Source organism: Morus notabilis, unplaced genomic scaffold, assembly GCF_000414095.1.
Source record: "Morus notabilis unplaced genomic scaffold, ASM41409v2 Scaffold307, whole genome shotgun sequence".
NCBI lineage: Eukaryota > Viridiplantae > Streptophyta > Magnoliopsida > Rosales > Moraceae > Morus > Morus notabilis.
Genome location: NW_010361515.1, coordinates 110,486 through 123,917, shown reverse-complemented (window position 1 = coordinate 123,917; position 13,432 = coordinate 110,486). Strand labels below are relative to the sequence as shown.

The following is a 13,432-nucleotide window of genomic DNA, read 5'->3' as shown; positions in this document are numbered from 1 at the left end:
TTTTGCCCTCCATAGGTCGTTTATCTCTGAATTAGAAACGATATCTTTCACTCCAACATCGATTTCTATAAAAGCGAGATGTTGTTTAAGTACGACATAAAAAGCTTGCTTGTATTGAAGATGATTTCCAAAGTTAAGATTTAAGACGGCCGATCAGAAGGGCGTGAGGGAAAAGAAAGTCGTTTCCTTTCCATATGAAGAAAACTGCGCATCGTTTTTTCAAGTGAAACGACATCTTGTTCTTCCAAGTAAAAAGGGCATGTCCTCGAAGAAACGACATGCGGTTCTTTCATGTGACTTTATATTCTTTACGACATGTTTAATTAGTATGACTGTGTGCATAACCAAAAATAAAAAATAATAAAAAAATAGTGTGACTGTGTGAGTGATGAATGGGAGTGAAGTGAGAGTCAATTTCCATTTTCTTATTCATTTTAATCTTGAAACGAAATTGTGATTAAGTTGGCCTCATAAAAATTTAGCGTTGCAGAAAAAGATTAATAATCTCTCATGTTTCCATCAGATTGTGACTCTAAATCCTAAAATTATACTAAATTACATTTTCGTACCTTTATTTTACTACAAAATTTTGAATGAAAAAGAAAAATACAATATCCTAGACTTCTACCGAATTCTAGGTATTGAAAGCAATTCACCAACTAATAACAATTTTAAAAAATATATATTATTATTATTTATAATTTTTTGTTGTATTAAAAGAATTTATTTCATTTTTTAGAAAACTGTTTATTTCAATTTTCGATACTACTCTTATTTATTCAAATATAATTACAAACTATATTTAATACTTTATTATCTTAATATTTGTTAAGGTCAGATTTCATATCTCATCTCTCATCGTACACGTGGCAATTCAGGCTGCGGAAGGTCACTAAACGAGTCACCGCGACTCCTCGAGCAGGCTAAAGCGACTCATCGACTGGTCAAGCCCATTGGTCGACCTCACGAGTTGACGAACAACCTTAGGTATCAAGTCACGAGAGAATGTCCTCAAGACATTCCTTATAAGGAATTTGGCAACATAATCAACCGGAAAAGGAAAGAAATCCACTGCTCGAGTTAGAAGAATTAATGAGAAAAAGGTCCACAGTTGACTTAGGTTGCAAGCAACCCTCTCATTGAACGAAATTGATTGTCTTCCACATAAAGAAACTATATCTCCAGCAATCAGGTAATAAAGAGGCTAAATTAACTCAAAATGGGCAAGAAACTCTCATTGAACGAAATTGATTGTCTTCCACATAAAGAAACTATATCTCCGTAATAAAGAGGCTAAATTAACTCAAAATGGGCAAGAACCCATGATTGACCGGTCGATTATGGACAAAACCAGTTAAGAAAAATCACACGACGCCTAAGAAGGAAAGGAATATCACGAATTAAAGGCTATATCATGCAGAGAATCAAGAAACAACTCGTGGAGCCTCATCACTATAAATATAAGGCATTTGGACAGAATTCGGCATGCTTCCACGGTACACAAAACGTCTCACGCTCATTTTAAGAAGACTTTTCTATTTCTTACTGTATTTTCTAGCATATATTTTTCTCTCTCATCTCATTCTTCTCAAAACGACTCATTGTAACGCTTTTCAGCAATTATAGTGAAACCACTGGAGCCTTATAGTGGACATACCCTGCATTATTAGGGGAAACACTATCAATTCTTGTGTCTTTTTACTACTTTCATTTACTTTCATGTTTACTAACGCTTTCGTTTTCGCAGCGGATCAATTTCACTAATCGACGACTCATAACTCAGTCATTAACCATTTATTTATTCAATTGTAGATTTTACCCTAATAATCGTATTATTATATAACTAATTTATTTTAAAAAATTAAAAATACAAAATTTGTTTTGTATATGTAAATTACCACAATTCATCCTAAATATAAGCTTAAATAAATACATGAATAATATTAGTTATACTATCCAAATAAATTATAACTGATTCCGACCTAAATTCTCACTCTGAAACTTATACAATTACGTGCAAGCACGTCATTAATGTATTTAAATAAGCTCAAGACCATTATTATTCAAGAAAATGCTAACGAGTAGTCTCTTGACATTGAAAATGGTAGACAAAACGACAGGTCATTTATATATGAAAACGACATCTAAATCATTTCATTGTATGTAGTCATTCCATCAAGATAACAGAAACGACGTGTTTTTTCTGGAAATAAACAAAAGCGACATATCGCTTTCATTTATGTAGTTTACGTAGTCATGTAAGCGGCATGTCGTTTTACTTTATTTACTTTTGAAGTAGGCATGTCGTTTTTCAATTCAAGAAGCCGAAATTTTTAGAATTGAAAATTTATTTTGCTGCACAAATACCAAGACTTGCTTAGTATTAAATCATTTATTTTTTGACATTAAATAAAAATTTTTATATTGATATAGTTGATAGTCCATTAAAAATTTCTTTCTAAATTTAGAATTCAATAATTATTTAATAAAATTAATTTTTAATATTTATACTTGATTTAGTCCAGTCATGTGATGAAAGAGCTAGGCTTGTTCATGCCATTATCTATAAAAAGAATAATAATAGTTATAGAATCCGCTTATAAATTATGGTGAATAATTATAGCAATGTCTTAACACTCTGATTAACTGAAACGCATAAATAAATAAATAAAAGAATGAAATGAAATATTACTTACAGAAGAAAGCACTTATCTTGTACCAACTCCAATGGTGATTGTAGTAAGGGGTGATGGGCAAAACTACCCAAAAAGCTCCTCAAGTTTGGCCGTATTTATTAAATTCGCTTGTCGTTTATGTTAGAAGCTAGTCCAGCTCCAGCATTAAATTCCAGTTGTTGTCGTTATTTTACTTTGTGGAGAGGATGTCCAACTCCATCGTGTATAAAGCAGTAAAAAAAGGAAGGGGAAAAAAAAAGAAAAAAAAACATGTTTCCTCCTTTAAGGATTGGGTCCGTCTTCTACCAACCAAATTATTGTTTTGTGGAAGGAAATTTCAATACGAAAAAAAGGAAAAAAAACAGACGTTTGTTTTTCAAAAGAAACCGAAAATGTAAATCAGTAACACATAAATACCAAGTTTAGTTGGGAATATAACCCTTAAATTTTCTTTAATGTAGCTAAGAAATTTACACAACACATAAGAAACTTCTAAGTTTAAATTACTTTTCAAAACGTTTTTGTTATAGTTTTCTCTTATTAAATTAAAATTTTTGTTCAATTTTTTCTGTTTAAAACTATGAATCAAACGGATCACAAATTTATCCGTTCGTTTTGTTCATTCGAGTTAAGAACTTAAATTAAAAAATGAATTCATATCATAGAAAATACTGTAGTAAAAAAAGTTGAACTTAAACTTTTACAAGAGAAAATACTATAGTAAAAATTTAAATTGTGAGTCGAATTAGTGAAATAAATAGTGCACGTACTTAGCTCTAAGCTGGTTTATTCAACTAGGGGCTTCATTCTTTCCCCTTTTCCAAATTTGTTTAAACTACAAAAAGTAGACGGCATTTATATTGACGTAGAAAGAAAAAAAAATGAAAGAAAAGAAAAATACATTCCCTTTAAGTGCTGCCAGAGTGTGAACGTGGACTATAGTTATCAGCTATAAGAAAAAAAAGACAGACCAGTTTCAAGTTTCATACGCTAAAAACACCAATATGTCTTGCTTTTGTTGTGGCACAAACATCAGCAACTGTGTGAGAAGTGGCTATGAGAAGATTGTGCTCTGCACAGCATTGAAAGCCGGATCGAAAATGCCGGTGTGGAAGGTGTTGTGGACGAAGATAAAGAAGGAGAAGAGGAGGTTCTTTGATTCTTCATCTGATCCAGCTCATGTTCCTTATGATCCCTACACCTACTCTCAGAATTTTGATCAGGGCTCGGCTGCTGACCCCGAAAACCTGTCCCGGTCATTCTCCGCTCGGTTTGCCGTTCCGTTGAGGATTTTTGAGGAGAGTGGATTGGTGAGTTGATGGGAAATTGAGGAAATGGTGGCTTGTGAGTTAAGGTTCTGTTTTGTAGCTATGGTGTGAGATTGTTTGGTTAGGGGGTTAATATCACTATTTGTGTCTGTTTATCTTGATCTGCTTCCTCTCTTTCCCCTCAATATATGTAACTTCTTTTTCTTGAAGTTCAAGCAATTCTTTAGATTCAAGGAATATCTCTGATAAATCCTAACCATGGATAATGGTGATGGTGACGGTGATGGTGATGATGATGTTGATGATGATGAGAAATTCTAGTTCCAGAGAGAAGAGTATGTTGTTATTTCTTCTCGTGTAATAGCATTTGAGAATGCTTGTGAATATTAACTAATATGTACAATCTCTTTAGTTAATTTTTTTTTTTTCCTTTGCTTCTCATCTTTCATTGGCAAAATTGTGGTCAGGTTTCATACCTTTTTTTTTTTTTAATGGCTAGGCCAGAAAGAGGCAGAAGACCTTTGCTTCGCTTAAAGAAGGTTGTGTTCCCCTTTTAATGTCTAGTTATTCACTCGTACCATAGTTTTATATGTAAATTAAGGTTAACTTTTCTCTTAATGCCAATTCTATGAAAATTGTATTCCCCCAATTCAGGAGCCTAGAAAGCAGCACCTAGTTTTTTCAACAGCAAAAACTGAGATATAGAATGGTAAGTAGAAAAGTTAAGGGCTTGTTAATTGGATGCAATAATTTTGTTTTCAAAGTGTTAGTAAACTGGTCTAATCAGCTTCAATCTCCCCGTCTCCAAATTATGATTAATAAATGGTTTCAAAGATTGCTTCAAGCTAGAAAACAAACAGACAAGAACAAAAGCAAGGAAAAGAGACATAAAAACAAGCAAAACTAGTTAGTCGTTTTCTTCAGACCAGCAAATAGAAATGGAGTGAAAGTGAGCTTTGTTTCGAGAGGCAAAAAAGCTTGTCACGACGTGTTTCTTTTTCCTGAGGTTTGTGGCTTGTGGGGTTCACATTGTGCGTTACAATTCATATTTTCTCAACTGAATCTGGAACACAGGGACCTTTCTGCATATTAATTATTTCTGCGCTTCAGTTGGCCCCTTGGTAGGTCCATTCTTCAATGGCCATCTTCCCTGCCCTCTTTCACTCTTTAAGCAACACTTTTCTTTACCGGTTTTCAACAATAAAGTTCAGTATAATTAAAAGTCTATTTCCTTTTTACAGTCTAATTGGTAAATCTAAATCTGACTTTACTGTTACATCTGGAGCTTAAATCCTCCGTTCAATAAAAAAAATCACATACTTTTTCATCTTAATGTGATAAGATCTAATATTCAGAAACATGTACTACTGTGACGGCGTCTACTATAAAAAGACCCATCGGTTTAATTTTGATTTTGATTTTTTTTCTTTTGAACTAACATAACAGTTTTTTTAATGCCAAAGGGAGAAAAAAAAAATCTGGACAGCTTATATGGATTCTGTCATCGATACAGGTCTTAATGGCCTGAGCTACTTTAACTGTAAAAGTATTAAAATCTCGACAGTTTGAGAAGAGTTTTATGTGTGAACTGTCAACCCATACGTCATAAAAACAAATTGAGACTTAATATAAAACGTTTCAAATTTTGGGAAGAAACAGAAGCAAGTCTTGTAGAGAAAATGACATGACGGAAAATTTGAATTAAATACACATGTAAGTAACTATAAATACCTGACTCGTAAAAATTGGTTTGTTTGAAGAAAAATGAAAAAACACTATTTCTTTTCCTTCTTCTGTTATTCAGCATTAACAAGGGGACAAGGACAGTTTACTTGACGAGGTAAGAGAATCTAAGGTCTTGATTTACACCTAGGAAGACTCGTTTGGATGCTCTACATTATTATTTATTACTGGCTGTTAGTTATATTTAATGTTCAGTTTTCAACTGAACTTTGGCAGCTTTAGAACCAGAAACTGGTTGGTAAGAAGGCTGAACAATATGAAAACTGTCTTTACATCCGAAGCTTTCTTTTTCTGTCTTCATTTCCTTTTCTCTAAATAAATAAATAAATAAAGAAACCATCTTTATAATTCTGTTTGAACCGTCATATTATTTTGTTCTGATCTAAAGGAAGACACCCTTTCTTTAAATTCATTTTTTCGGCACCATAGCAACCTGTTGCTATCTAACAGGAGACTTGTCACCACCAATTAGCCTTTCCGGGTAGTTGATTCATAACTGGTGCAAAGATCCTTGAGTTGGTCCCCCATTTCATTTAATATGAATTCAAAGAACTGTTTACATATATGTATATATGGCCCTTTGGAGTTGAAAAGCTGGTAGATGTAGTAATAAGATGTCCACACAACCTAACAGAAACTGTTCATAAATTCGCACCTTATTCAAAGTTTTTAATAAGAAAGTGCCGAATACAATCAAGACTCGAGAAAGAAAACTTTCTCTGTATGGTATGCAAATACATATAATGTCCTAGATTTGCAAAGTGAAGATTTCAAATCTACAGAATACAAGGGAATATAGTAACAGTAAACAGGACTCAAAACTTAAATGAGTTCTTATCACTCATTGATTTTTTTTTTTTTTTTTGGTGCTAAAATATCACTCATTGATTGATAAATCTCATTAATGACATAACAAAAGTAGGTTACACCAAAGAAAGGCCACAAATGACGACCACTGCATAAACACTGCAGTCTATGAAAATCCCCCTAATGGCTTGGTAAACCACCAAGCCTCTTTCCAAAAACCTTAACGCCTGTGTCCAATCATGCCCATCATCCCGTATCCGAAGCACTTCTTCTTCCTGTCCTTCTGCTCCTTCATCCTCGGGGGCTCTTCGGTTCTCGAGGTGCAATCGAGCGATAACGATTGACACATCAGTTAGTAGAAGAATGTAAAGAGGCCTTGAGGCCACAACACTCTCTGTCGTCACTATGTTCCTTCCGAAAAGGGGATAGTCAACATAGGATAACACTACCAAGAAAGCTATTATCAGGGCGCAGAAAATGCGCGGGGTCTCAGAAACTATGATGGAGGAATTTAATCGTTTGGAACTGAAAAATTTAGGCCGTCGTTTAATTTGAAGTAATGTTGATGATGATGATTCTGAAGATGTTTGTATATTTTTTTTCTTGTACTCTTGTTCTTGACCACATTCAATTTGGCTTCCAATGTTACAGTCTTTTTCCTCCTGATCATCTGAAACGGCCTCTTTAGCAATTTTCTTATTCTCAGAACCAGCTGTAACAACAGTGATGAGTTAATCCAATGGTAATAATTAAGATCACAGCACAAGTACGCACATAAATATGAAATTAATTTGTGCAACAATATTTATTGTACTATTATAAGTCATATATGGGTGCAAATTCCTAAAATTTTCTTTAGGTAAACGACATGGGAGAAAGTCTATGCATGAAACATGAGAAGATTTAAATACCCTTTCTGACCCGTTTTGAATACAGTAAACATAAATAATTATCACGTATTAGCATTATTGTTTTCAAAGATTGTAGAATTCAACAAATTGTCACATGTAACGTTGAACCATGTGGAAAAATCATAACTTGTAAATTAATTAAGCAATCTTCCCTTCTCTTCGGAAACGATATGTTTAAGAAGTCTTTAATTTGTGTATATTAATTAGGATCTCCAGATTCAGTCAGAAATTAAACACATGAATAATCAGGACATAGAAACACACACACAAATATTATATACTTATATATATACACATGTATATCCTCGCCGAGCATGCAAACGAAAAATCTATATATATACGTGGTTATGGATCAATGACGATGATCACGACATTATAAGGAGATTAAATGATCGGAATCACATAGTTGCAAACAATGATCAATCAAACATAATAAGAATTCAATCGCATAAAGTAAAATGTACCATAACTCATGTGATTATAAGGAAATGATGAGGAAGATATTGGTGAAGGAGGTGGGGTTGAAGGAACGAGACTTTGGAGACGGCCCGTTATGAGTGCCATGCGATCTGACCCTCTCTCCACAATTCTTCTTCTTCTTTCTTCTCTGTTAACGACGTCATTGTTCATTGCCATCTCTCTCGGTCTCTCTCGAATTTCAGATGCCTCTTTAAGCCTTTGATCAAATGTTCCTCTTTGGGTAATTTTGTCAGTCAGGTAATTTTGTTGAAAACTCTTAGCAATGCATACGTCGTCGTTTTCTTACTTGACCACATTTTGAAAACGTAACACCCTCCCCTCGAACTATGAATTCTTAAAAAAAAAAAAAAAAAACTCATTTCGTCAGTTTTTTTTAACTGAAAAGTGACTCGTATTACATAACTATGGGGTATTTTAGTAATTCTACATGTTCTTGAAAAATATTACAAATTAAAAATTAAAACTTTCTGAGTAATTTTCATTTAATTAATTAATTAATTAATTAAAAGAGTAAAATTAAAAATTGTCTTATTGTTTCATTTTATTTATTATATATATTAGATTAAAATTAAAATTTATTTTAAAAAATAATAAATTTAAGAAAATTTGTGTGACATATAGTGATTGCATCAAATAGACTAACATAATGAGCATTTTTGTTAACAATTTAAAGTTTAAGAGACAGGTGTTACATTTTGAAAATTAAAGGGTAAAGTGTTACACGGTTTATAGTTCAAAAGGAATTTTTGTAATTAATCTTTATATGTATTAGAAGGTATTTACATTTTTCGTTTTTATTAATAATTTAATCAAATTAATTTTTTCAGTCGGTTTCGATTGGTTTTGAACGACAACGAAACAGGAAAGTGTGATGAGCTAAATTCTAGAGAGAAGAATGTGTGTTGTAATATCATGTAACGTGAAAATGATTCGGCGAGAGCAACTGAAGGTAGGAGACAAGAGTGGTAGCTTGAAAGGGGCGGAGCTATGGTTTTCGCTTCAAGACTCAAGGGAGGGAGGTTTTCTCCTCTAATTGATTCAGTTTGTAATTTAGTGCAATGATGCACCATTTCACTTCAACATACGACCCGTTGGCACTACTATAATTGGGAGCTACTTTTATGACATGTTTACTTATCAAGAGTAGAGAATGAAAATTGAGATTCGGAATCAAACTCTATGTTTACTTACCTATTTATATCATGGAATGAGAGTGAGAATGTGTGAGTCCCACACCAATTTGGAGTTAAGGAATGGGATTGACACTCCCCCTACCCCCTACTGGATTGCCACTCTCAATCTTGATATTAAATGCAAAATTATGAATTTACCCTTAAAGAATGCACGACATGTCAGGGTGTTTATTGATAATCATATTTTTGTCTAATAAATTCTAAAAAACTAGTATTTAAAAGCAAAATTTGAGAAGTAAGTCGGGTATTTGCTTTTACACAACTCATTTTGCTGTTAATATTTTAATTTGCTAAAACATTCTCAATCACAAACTATAGTCAATCAAACTGCTTCAGTTGGTTCAACGAATAACCACATGTGCGGCTAGAAAACCGTAGTTCCATCAGCATCGAACCATTGGTCGGTAATTATGAACTGCCCTAACAGTGTCATAACTCATAAATTATAATGTCTGTTTTTTAGAGTCAGGCAACTATAAAGGGGAAGAAACCAAGAAATGACAATGTTTTGAGGGGTAGGTTAAGAAAATCTCTAGATCATGATCTTTGGTTTAAAACTCTAGCAAGTAGCAAATCACGTTAAATGTCTCTCACAAGAAACGTACACCTCGCATGAAATAGACTACATTTTCTTTTGATAGTTTGCTGGCAGTATGAATTCTTATTAATACGATGCCATCTTTAGATTCAGAAATTGGATTCGAAATACAACAAAGAATTTGCCTTCTAAACATTCTCAATAGGTTCATTCTTTCCTTCTTACTTCATTAATACCAAAAAAGGCCTTTTTGAACAACGAATGAGCCATTGTATATTTCAAACCCTCTCGTTGGTCAAATTTGAAAATTTTAGTCAATAAATCCCCCATATATTTAATTTCATCGATGTTATTCCCAAAAATTCATATCCCATAACTTAATGCACTAATTAAAAATAATTAACGTTATTTTCACCAACCATTTAATTCTCATATGTTACTTGCCTCTATTGCTAATCCAGTTTTTTTGTTTATAAACCACTCAAACCTCCAAACTCTTTCACCCAAAACCCACCACAGTAAACACAAAAGAACTCTCAACCAACAAACAAACAAAAGAAAAAAAAAATGCCAAAGAAACTCCAAGATTATCTCTTCAAGATCAAAAAACCGACCCCAAAAATCCATTTCCCCACCAACTCTTTCTCCTCCTCCAAAAGCTGGATCCTCTCCGGCTGCCAAAACCCCAAAACGCTGTCGTTTGCCGTCGGTCGAAACGACGAAAAGAACGCCGCTCCTCGCGAAAACAACGACATCTCGGCCAAACTCTCCGACATCGACCGCTTCCTCTTCGAAAACTTCAAGTCACTCTACATAAAAGACGAAGTCGTAGTCGACACAAGCACCGGTAATCAAGAAAACCCAGGCGGGATTCCATTCGAATCGCCCCGGTTCGGCGACCCGGTCCCGAAACTCTACCGGTCGAACCGGTTCTCCGTCTCGCCCGGAATATCGGGCTCGCTGATCGAGGAATCACGGACGAGCATGGCCACCAGTACGACCTCAGGCGACGTCGTATGCTCGAGGTCGTCCACGTCGACCGTCGATCACGATAGAAACGTCTCCGTTTCTCTCCCCGACGAATGCGTCGCTGTTTTGGCGTACTCTCCGAGCCCTTACGAGGAGTTCCGAAGCTCCATGTGCGAGATGGTGGAGACTCGCCTGCGGCGCGGCGAGGACGTGGACTGGGGCTTCGTGGAGGAGCTTCTCTTCTGTTATTTGAGTTTAAACGACAAGAAATCTCACAAGCATATTCTCAGCGCTTTCGTGGATTTGGTCGTCGATTTGCGACGACGACGACGCCGTTGGGATTCTGAATGCGGATCATCGGCTGCGGAGAGATCACGGAATTACAGAACCAGGAGAAAATTGAAGTGAGAGAGAGAAGTAACGTAAGGGGATCAAAAAACAAAGGTCTTGGTTCTGGTGATGTGATGGTGATAGTGATAGTGATAGCTACGAGGAAGTTTATTGGATTCGGGACTGTTTAATTTTGGTGTAAGGTTCCGTAGCCTTCACATGCAATATGTGTGTATTATATTAGTATATTATATATATATATATGTGTGCGTGTGTGTGTGTGTGTGTGTGTGTTTGAATGCAATTGTCAAGAAAGTTTAAGCACTTGGTTTAAGTTTTGTAATTTTGTGAGTTTTGGTGGGATTTCGTGGATATTATTGGCGGGGGGTTTTTTTTTTTTTTTTTTTTTTTTTTTTTTTTTTTTTTTTGTCGGGTGCATGTTCACCGTGCTTTACGAGGAGTTTTGATTTGGATATTAATCGTATTATTCTGATATAGAGGAAAAGTTTAATTTTGCATTATTCATGCAGGAATAAAAATATATAGTATAGCTTATTATCTTAAAGTGAGATGCAGAAGCTGAAACCTACAAGCATAGGAACATGGCAACCTTGGTTTGTCTTAGAAGAACTACAAGATCAAAAATGAAAAAATGAAAAACGTGAAATACTTAGGGTGCGTTTGGATTTTGGAATTGATTTTTAATTGTTTTTTAAAATGTTTCTATGCGCCTTTTGAGACACGAAAATGAAAAAAGTCTGTAAATCATATTTGTTTAACAAATGTTTTAAAAATGAAAATAAAAATAAAAAACTGTGAGAATGGTGTTGATACCCAAAATTTTACAAGATATCGGCCTAGCCCAAATCGAATAAATGCAATCCAAGTATGGTGCGTGGACCCAAGCCACGTTTGGAGACTTCTATGTGGGCCGTGGTTTGGCAGGTCAAGTAATGTGACCGGACCTATTTTATCCGGCCCAATTAGATCCTTGGCCCACTTGAGGTGGTCCTGGGTCTATGAGGGAATTATGATAATGTGGGTTATGGAGGAAATTAGATAGAGTAAAACCTATAGATAGTCCAGGAAAAAAACTATTAGCCCACTACCTCGCACTAAGACACAAAGCAACATTTCTCCACGTCTTTCTTTTCCTTTTCTTCATCCAACTTCTGCCTTCTCAGCTCAAGGCAGTCCATTCCTCAAAAACACCGTGAAAGGCCATAATACATATGAATGAAAGGGGAGAATCTCTGTCCATCCCACTGCCACGCCCTGACCTCACCACGAAGCCACGTCTGGCTGCCACTCCCTGACCTCACCCAAAATGGCCACGAAGCCACGTCTAGCTGCCACTCCCTGACCTCACCCAAAATGGCCACGAAGCCACGTCTGGCTGCCCAGCGACCTGTTACATTCCCTTCTGGGGTAAACATTCTCCTGGGAGCATCGAAAGCTGCCCTTGAATCCCACTGGAAATGTCTTACCGACGGGGACCTCTGGGGGGATTTTAGCCAATATCCAAAACGGCTAGCGGGAAAACTTCCCGCCCTTTTTTTACCACAAGCCTGGCCTATAAATATCGTTGCCCAAACCTCTTAAAAAACAACAAGATACACGGGAAAGAAGGAGAAGGGCATATCAACGTAGTTTGTTCTAACTCTTATGATTTTCTGGTTTCTATCAGAGCGACCGACGGAGAATAATATTCTCCATAACTTCTAGCGGAGTCCCTCTAGAACAAGTTTCTAGGTGTTCTCCCCATTGGAAGTGGTAACAAAAGCTCCTGAAACACCAAAAGCCCTTAACCACAACCCAACACCTCAGGATTGACTGTTTTACTCCCTTCACACACTATGTCCGGCGGGATCGTTTTGTTCACAAACAGAGAAATATAACTCCGTTACCCACTTAGAAACCTCCTCCATAAACTGGTCACGTTCCTCTCCCACACTATACGCTCATTGGGAGATCCCCATCAGAAATTTCTCAACGTCACGGAGCTGAAGCCGCAACGGGTCTCGCCCTCGGATACTGTCTTCCTCGGGGACATCCGGGTTTTGCTTACCTCAGTCGGGGCCAACCTCATCATCCCGGCCACCATCGACGCCAGGAGGGACCCTCAACAGCTCTTTGGCCACGTCAGTCGGTGAGTGCACAGTCGTAGCGAACCAAACGAGGCCACGAGTTTCACACCTTCCACGTCGACAAGCCCTCGCCAAAAGAGCCCCAACAAATGGTTTTTGTGAAGGAATTAAAAAACGATTAAAAGTTATTTTTCGTTTTTTGTTTTCATTTTCTAATGCTTATAACAATGTTATAATATATTAATTAATAATTATAACCAAACACGATTTCACTTTTTTATTATACTCAAAATAATCTCTTTAAAAACCAACCAAACACAATTTCAGAATCAATCGTAGAATGATTTTCAAAACAATCTCATTTTTATTTTTGCACTGAAGAAAAAATCATTTTAAAAATAATACTAAACGGGCCCTTTAGTGTTTTGTTA

The 13,432-nt window shown here is 35.7% G+C and overlaps 2 protein-coding genes across 2 annotated transcripts; one reads left to right on the top strand and one right to left on the bottom strand.

The window, feature by feature from the left end:
- Positions 1-6,609: 6,609 nt before the first annotated feature.
- LOC21408845 lies at positions 6,610-8,040 on the bottom strand. Its single transcript, XM_010099746.1, has 2 exons — positions 7,869-8,040; positions 6,610-7,205 (listed from the first exon to the last, which is right to left on the bottom strand). Exons 1-2 carry the CDS (start codon positions 8,038-8,040, stop codon positions 6,610-6,612), a joined length of 768 nt encoding a protein of 255 aa, XP_010098048.1.
- Positions 8,041-10,182: 2,142 nt separating this feature from the next.
- LOC21408844 (transcription repressor OFP14) lies at positions 10,183-10,992 on the top strand. Its single transcript, XM_010099745.1, has one exon. It carries the CDS (start codon positions 10,183-10,185, stop codon positions 10,990-10,992), a length of 810 nt encoding a protein of 269 aa, XP_010098047.1.
- The last annotated feature ends 2,440 nt before the right edge of the window (positions 10,993-13,432 follow it).